The 8791-nt window shown below is 40.9% G+C and overlaps 1 protein-coding gene across 1 annotated transcript; it reads right to left on the bottom strand.

The window, feature by feature from the left end:
• Positions 1–767: 767 nt before the first annotated feature.
• Positions 768–6995, bottom strand: tbxa2r (thromboxane A2 receptor). The gene is given in 3 exon segments (XM_074667876.1): positions 768–2954; positions 6028–6915; positions 6981–6995. Coding segments are annotated over 3 exon segments (1227 nt in total). The 3' UTR covers positions 768–2630.
• Between the last annotated feature and the right edge of the window lie 1796 nt (positions 6996–8791).

Here is an 8791-nt window from a genome sequence, read left to right as displayed (position 1 = left end):
GAAATAAAATATTCTGCGGAACAAACCCAAGGGGACCATTTCAACTTGAATTTTTCTGCCTTCTGACCTTCATTTTCCCATAAGACCACAACTGTCAGACAGAAACCAAAAGCATGCTTTTCGCTGATTTTTGTTTAAAATAAATAAATAAATTCTGTCACTCATTACTTACTTTCCACTTTTGCCATAGATTCACAGGAATCTTTTGTGGTTTGTTTCAGCATGTAAATACCCCAGATTAGGTTGTGCTGCTCTTTCTGTCTGTCACTGAATTGGAGAGATTCAAATGCTCTAAAAAAACAGAAAAAAGAAGACGCATAAACTATTTGTTTAAGTTTGGCAGTTTTGCCTTTTTGATTGCTGAAAAGGTCGTTTTCAAATATTCAAGTAAGCCTTGAACCACTGAATGTCAAAATGTAGTTTATTTCCTTCTGTCTGCACACTATTTGTCTAAATGTGTTTTGTTTCTAAGACTTTGTATATGATTGCTTCTGTTGGTGAACTTTGAATATCTGACATGTTTAAACTGTGAGTAAAAAGATAGAAATAATAATAATCAGACCTGTTTTTGTTTCACTTTGCTGTGTATTTATTTATATGCACAATAGCAAAACATTTTAGATAAGAACATTCATATACATATATTTTTCATAATACTGGAGGTAAAGCAAACCTATTGCAACACGTTTTGGACTGACAACACAATCTGACAAAGCTATGTGCTAAATCTGTGATATGTTGCAACCAGTAGACCAAGAAATAACTGTTTTTTTTATTAAAATGTGACACAAAAGAATTACAACACACTGTCAGATGAATCTATTTTTCAATTTGGCTACAATCGTTGCTATTCTTCCTTAAACAAACAGACATTTTCTGATTTATCCAAGAGCTACATTTGTACAAAGCTCCCCTTAAACACCCTCCAATCTGTAAGCTACTTGCAGTGTTAGTTAAACATTTGGGAGACACAGAGATACTCCATGCAGCAGTAAAAACAGTGTGTCTAACACTGAACAGAGGCTCAGATAAAAAGTGAGCAGTAGGAGAAGGGAAATCTGAAGTTGAGGTGAACTTTTTCTGTGTTTTTCTGCACTACGTATCTGTATCTTTTTCTCATTTAAAATATCAATTTTGATTTTTTTTCTCCTCCTAGAGCAACCCCAAGGAAATTAAACATTTAAATGATCCTAATTTAAAACTGAGGTGAAAAAAAATAGCTTGAATAAAGCACGTCTACATTTAAAGCTCCATTAAAGAGTATTTTTGCATGTAATAAAAATGGGCTGACTCTAAGTCTGATGCATCCTTATGAACCAAAAAAGTAAACAAGATCATCAGCAAAAGGAGTGACTACCACTAGACAATTATTTTCAAAGTCTGAAACAATCAGCAGGGGAAAGATTAACTGCAAACTGCTGGTACAGCCCTTTTCACATGTTTCAGGGTAAAATAAACAAGTAATACTTTTGTCTTTTTAAACACAGCAAGATGTGAAACATTGTTTAGACACGAGTTCACATGCACAGAGGGCGCCAGAATCAACCCAAACTAAAAGTTCCTCACAGGAGCTTTAAATACTGTAAGTCTCTCCCATATACAAAGAAAAGGTTGCCCACCTTCACTTTAGCTCTCACCTTCGCTTCTGAACAACTTCTTCCACTTAAAATTTTAATGTGTTTAAGGAAATTTCACCTTCTCTCTTGAATTTCTTTGATGTTAGATATGTTTTATCGCTCCAAACTCAGTTTGTTAAAGCCTAAAATAATTGTCATAAAACAGTAATCTGACAGTTACTGAGACAGCTGTTTCAGATAGAGAAGACAAAACTGTATTAGGGTTACATTAAGTAGCTATGACTGTTTTATATGTTGTATGTTTACTTGATAAAAACGTTCATGTTTATACTGATATGAGTAATGTAGTTAACAACACTTGCAAAGATTGAAGGCAGCTCAAATTTTTTTTTCAAAGTTTTGGTCTGATTTTCACAACATTTACTTAACTCTGTTCCTCCAGCAGACAAACCTAGAAGTGATGACTGAGGACTTAATAACAGATCACCCAAGATCTAAAAATGGCCGTGCTTGCATCAATAAAAGCATTATACACAGACAACACATATATTTACTTTTTGTAGATTTGGGAAAGGATGCTGCAGGCTTCTAGCAGTCAAAGCACTATGTCCCTGCAGTCAAAGCAATTTCATGACAACACCTATGCAGGATAAGGATCAGCCTGGTTTTAACTCTACAGAGTTTTTCTGAAAAGAAAAGCTCCATGGCATATTTAATAAATACTTATATTAAAAAAAAACTTTTCTGTGGCAGGATGTTAAAAATCAAAAATAAAAGTTTTCAATGGAGCAGAACCTCCGAAGAGAGCAGTCTGTGTGACAGAAATCTGCCTTAGTGGACTGCAGTGGTTTGTAAAGAAGCTAAAGAAACCATTTGTCAAAGTGACACAGTAAATACTGCCTAAAAATCAATGATATGATGTCAAATGATAAGATTAAACAGGATTAGAAGAATGAAGTGATCTTGCCTTCATTCTTTGTCACAGATTGAATGCATTCAAACACATACTGTAATCCTAATAATGCCCTTCACTCTGAAACACAAATCCCACAGTCACTTGCAAGTAGGTGGTGCCTTCCCTGTAGAAATCTGTGCTACTTTTGTTTTGCCAGTCTGTTCCGTTTCATCCGTGCTCAGGGCGCTCCCGAGTGAAGCGCGCGTGAACCTGCGGACTGTGTTGCTCAGAGACGGATACAGACTCATGATGGAGCCCCGAGACCAGTCAAAGCGGGGGAACATCCTCTTAAGAATTGCCCTGCGGAACAGGATGTATACCCAAGGGTCCAGGATCTGGTTCCAGGTGGCAAAGCGTATCCATAGCAGTAGGTATTGGACCTGAAGACGGTTCCCGGACAGCACAGTTTTTGCAATAAAGACCTGGAGGTGATGGGATTGAAATAAGGGCAAAGATAGGAGGAAGGAAAAGAGATGAGAGAAAAAGGGGTATTAGCAAAATGGTTGACAAATGCACAATGCCACTTCTGAGAGTCCATTGAGAGAGCGTCTAATTTTCCATGGCCCTCATGAAGCAGTGACAACTGCAACACAATTATTCCCCTGCTTTAGTAAAGCTGAGAATATTACATGAGGCATAGCCTTATTAGCATTAGCCCGACTGTCTCTTGTGAGGGTAAACATGCTAACAAGCTCCTTTAGGAATGACAAATTGGCTTCCTGCTCTGTTCCAAATTTATATTATGCTGCTAAAATACACTCCTCTAGTGGTTTACATGCAAACATTGCAGGAAAATCAGCCAAAACCCACTTTAACTGTTGCATGCAAGTGTGGTGATGATGTTCAACTGATTGTTATAATAGAGCAAACTTTTCTGAGAGGCAGAGGTGCTCCAGGGACTGAGAGTACTCCTTAATTTCCCAAGATACAAGTTAGCTCTACGGCTAACTTCAGAAGGCAGCATTTCTTCTTGCGTGAAGAGAAAAAAGGGGTAATTTGAGGCTTTGAGCGTCAACCAAACTTGACTGTAGATAAGGTACAGAGTTTATCTCCCTGCTGTATCAAAATTACTCAGCCTCAGCATCTTTTTTTTTGCTGTTTACCTCCATGCAGTGAGGTTTTTTTTAACAGCTCTGCTTCAAAGAAACGTTTGAGAAACCAAATAACTCCACAATCTGTGGATTATTATTGGGGTGTGCTGAGAAAGCATCTGTGTTAGTTAAATAGGAATAAAAGCCTGAAGAAGATGAAAACAAACGTGATGGAGGTCTGGATGTATTTAGTGAGGTATTAATTGACTGGAATGGAATGAAGTGCGTGTTGCAGCCAGGATGAGACTCTGTCAAATGATTCTTTCCAGCAGTGTCGACTGCAGATGTTTGGAACGGGATGAGGTGACCGACCAGCCACAGCACAAAGTTAGCATGAAGTATAGGGATGTTTTGTGATTGTTACAAATGTTGAGGTTTTTTTTTTTTTAATTATTATTATTTACATTTTACTCGCCTTAGTTGAGACACTTGAAACGTGATGTAAATCCAGGGGTCAAGTATCTGATTGCAGGTGGCCATTCGTATGGAGAACAAAACAAATTCCTCTCTGACAGAATCGGCAGTCACTGCGCTCTTCAGAATATAAATCTGTGCAGAGTGTCACACAACTGAGGTTAGACAGACAAGCATGTGCTCCAAACAGATAGCTGTGCCCCTCTAGTCCTAACTGGGATATGTTGCTTGGAGAAAAGCAACACATGGCTATTTGATTTCATCAGAGAAGATTGGAAAAACGTGCAAGAAGCGGCAACAAAGGTGTGAACAAAAGAGGTTGAGCGTGTGGCAGTTGATTTTCATTTTGGTTCAATAAGTTGAAGCTTTTTACCTATTTCCAAAAAGGGCCAACGATGTTTGTTTGCTGTGTTGTCTTGTGTAATAAATGCAGCTGATTTAGATTTTAACTTTGTCAACCACTTGCATGTGTTGCCCTGCTGGAGCTTGTGCAATATCGGCCGTTACTTCTGAAAATGTGATGCCACGACCAAAAAATAAATAGCCAAAGAATGAAGAGAAGAAATGACTTTGTGTGCGCTGGAGATTTCCTTTAAAGGCATTGATTTCACTCATACTTCTAAGCCGAGATCTGTCATCTTGAAAAGGCATAAGGCACCGAGGGGCTCTCTGATCCAACGAAAGATCAGAGAGCTTTCAGATAGACCAGTGAGAAAGCTGCATTGCTGGGAAGAAATGAAGCATATAAGAGCAAAAGAAGAAGAAAGGGGTTTAAGGCCTCAATATGGTTCAAAGAGTTTAAGAGTAAGGCTGATAGCACACAGAGCTGGACAGAGAAGGTGACAGGGTTAGGTGCTCTTTGGATCATTTGGATCATTCATGGTCACCAATTGTCAGTGTGGTTCACTCCTTTCTGTAAAGTTTGCATACCGTAAAATACCAAATAGTAGCCGGGGCGTTTATTTGTTTCAATCACTGAGCAGACCAGGCGTTTATTTAGGACCGGGCGACTATTTGGGACAGACGTTTAATTCCTTTCCCAGCAAATAACATTCAGTGGAAGTGGTAACGTCTTCTTTGACTCTTCAAAGCCTCCTCATCTTTACGTTGTTATTGCATAATTCGTCCTGGCAGACTACCTGCGTGGACTGATACACTAAGCGGCGAGTGCCTCGTAGCCAGCTGTGGCTCTGCAGCGGAGGTAGCGCCGTTTTACGACACGATGAGAACTAGAGCCTTATTTAGCTGTGTTTTTGTGTGAAAGTAACGCACTGAAAATTCTCTAAATAAAGCGTGAATGCAGACCGATATCAGATTTTTTCGGTGGGAGTCCGTTTATTTGTGTTTTGGGTCAAGTAAAATATGGCTCCGAGTCTGAGTCTGCACTCATACGGGGCAGACGAGTAGACGAGCAGGGAGGGGGTGTTTGGTGCGAGTGCTCTGGGCTTCTGCTGCACAAAAAACACTGCTGTAGGGTCATGTGTGTGCTGAACCGATTACGTCGATCCGAACGGATCACGCATCAATGATGATCCGTTGCACCACTACTAATAAGGTACAGTCTGATTATGTTTCTTTTACAAAAATCAGTTTTCAAGAGTCAACCGTCAGTTGTGAGCTCAGCTTTTGCATGTGTGTTCTGTAACTATGACTGCGGAATGAAAAAAAGAACAAAAGAAATGGACCGCGGCTCGTAGGCTGCGCCGAATAACTTACCATACCCCCGGCGTTTATTTGGAACGGGCGTCTATTTTTCTAAACGTGCTGCTACACTCGGCGTTTATTTGGAACCCGGCTATTAATTGGAACTCGGCGTTTCTTTGGTATTTTACAGTAAGCTACTATGGGAACAGGAATTTTAGGATCCTGTACTATTTACATAGGACTTTGTTTAGTATTGTGGCTCTACAATGTTTTATCAACAAAATTATTGCACAGTATGGCATGCAAACATGAACAGGACATGCTTAGTTACAATGAAAAACATTACCAAGAGAGGGCACCAGCAGATAGAAGCGATGACCATGATGAGGATAAGCTGAACCATCATTTCTATTTCATGGTCTCTGCGGCGCTGGGATCGGTCCTGTCCACAGCACACCCTGATCAGGGTCACCACGCTCACGGTATTAAGCAAAAACGAGGCTGCGATGCACACCAAGCCGACCAGGGAGAAGAGCAAAGAGAAGATCAGGTCATTTCCCTCTGAGCTGATGTTAAGGAAACACCAGGAACCTGGCATCTGGATGTGGTAGCTCCCAACACCTGTAATAGGCAGCAAAGCTATGCAGCCAGCAGTGAGCCACACCGTTAGCACCATGGAAACTGTGCGGCTCTTTGGGTCACTGGTAGAGCGAGCAAATGGTCGGTTGATGCCAATAAAGCGCTCCATTGCCATGGCTGCACCAAGCAGGAGTGGGCATAGTCCATAGAACACCATGGACATACCCATAAAGTTGCAGAAGTGGCAGTCTGGATCCAAATGCCGCCAGTTAAAGTGCGTTATATGGAAGGGGATCACAATCGAGCTGGTGACCAGAAGACCCATAAAGTCTGTGATGACCAGGCCGCCAAGGCAGATCAAGAAGGAGGAGCGTGAGCGGCTATGTGTCCTTCTGAAGGACTTGACAAGAACTATGAAGGCAATGAGATTGGAGATCAGACCCAGAGAACCAAAGGTGATTGGAAAGTAGGCGGAGGCAACGGGGAAATTGTAATTGAATGGAGGGCTGTGGATGGAGTAGCAGAGTGGGGTGTTGTTGGTGGGGTGGTGGGTTGAGGAATTCATGGTGGTCAGCTGATGTAGGCCCATTTAGTCCAGATGAATCAGAAATAGAAATGCAATGCCAAAGTGGGTAGACTCATTCCTCTCTTCATCCTTGAAGGGAAAAGAGAGAAGGTGAGTTATGCGGTGCTCTTCATAATGGAATGCTCAACACAAACCTTCACTCCTTCCATCCTTACTCCTAATCCTAAGACAAACTCTTACGCATGATGTAGACCAACTCTAACCCCAAATACTTAACCTTACCCAAACCCTGATCCCCATATCCTAACACAACTCTTGGCCTAACCCTAAAACTAATTCAGTGGTTTTTTTGTTTACTCATCTGGATTCGGGGCTAAGTGATGCTTATTCAGACTGAAAATGTTGCAAAACCAGTGGTGCCGAAAATTGCTTTCTACTCACCCATCCATTTCCTGTACATGCATATTCCTATTTAGAGTCGAGTGCCGCTGCCTTGATCGAATCTTATCATTTCGTACGAAGCATTTACAAAAATGAGACTAACATTCCAATAAACCCTAACAATTCATTATACGCTGCCGTCTTAATGCAAAGGAATTTGGACTTTTGTGAGTGACTTTTTATAATGAGAACGTATAACATATGAAGTTAACATAACAGCTCAGATAGATTCAGCACTTGACACCCACACAAATTCAGGCACACAGTGATAGCATGGGCCAGAGATGGATTGAGTCAAACAGTGACAGAAATAGACAGCGAGTAGGAGAGCTGGCACATCCTGGCAGGAAGTGCAGCTATGTGAAGAGCACTGACAGAGACACTAACAGGAAGTAAACACATGTTGTCACAAACAGTCTACGATGTTGTCCCAAGAGATCTGTCCTCAATACACTGCATGTCAGATTGTTTCGTGACTTGCTTCCAGCATAGTGAAGATAGGCCAGATGCTGAAATAAGAGCAAATGTTCTAAATTAATAATCAGTAACTTCCAACAATATTAGATTGAGGGGAAGTGTGTGTATGGGTATCATCCTGACATAAAAGGATAATCGGGAAGCATAAGCTTTGTTTCAAAAGCTCCATATGATGGAATCTAAACCACTTTATCTGGTGATGCCTTTGCTATCTGTTAAAAGAAAAGGAATCAAACTCAGGGTGTCACTTTCTTTGAGTAATAAGAGGATCCTGTTTATACTTAAAAGTTTTGCTGGTGAATTTTTAAACGATTACAACACAACCGAAAACAGTACAAGATAAAATGAGCTTAGCGTTAGTTTAGGCATGCCACAAAGTAAAGTTCTGCTCATAGATTATCAGCTGCTCTCACCGCCAATGCCATCAGCTGATTACATCTATGCATCCAATTGGTAAAGGGCAAAACTGGTATCTCTAAACTCATGTTGCTTCCCCCTGCAAACCGCGATGCAACCCTCCTCCAACCCAGCATCTCCTTATCTGCTCTGTCTGATTTTATCAGTGTCACAAGTATTGCCACTGATGTTTGCTCTGTCCTGTCCCGTCCCCCCAGGACCCTGCTTTGGCTTTTCATGTGCGCGCATGAGATAGAGGGGAGGTCTGCTCTCCCCACCTCAGGCTTTGGCATTTACTGTGGGCAGTGAGAAGTATGTCTTGGGTACTTCATGAGAAATTTCCCTAAAAATCTATTATTAGAATTTTATTTCTCACAAAAAAATATTTGTGCTCTTGGTCATTTGAATCAAGTTCCTACATTCCTTACTGCTCTTTTTATTTCCTGAAGCATTAGTGAAGTATTGTTTAACTTGGGCGTAGGAAGCAACAGACTGGAAGTGACCAAACACAACTGGCACAATGAATGATGATGCGTGAAAACCCAATTGCCCGTTGCTGTATTGCACTCTGGCACATGCTTGATGTAGCAGCCGCTGGTTGTTCTCCAGAAATACATGAAAAGTATGTCAGGGCTCTGTTGCACCTCAAAAAATTCACTTTGTGAGGAGTTTACTTGTGTGTGGTAGACAT

Source organism: Halichoeres trimaculatus, unplaced genomic scaffold (assembly GCF_033239565.1).
Source record: "Halichoeres trimaculatus isolate MK-OKI-2021-1 unplaced genomic scaffold, fHalTri1.1 fHalTri1_scaffold_4, whole genome shotgun sequence".
NCBI lineage: Eukaryota > Metazoa > Chordata > Actinopteri > Labriformes > Labridae > Halichoeres > Halichoeres trimaculatus.
The sequence above is the reverse complement of the archived record's forward strand: the minus strand, read 5'-3'. Positions and strand labels throughout refer to the sequence as shown.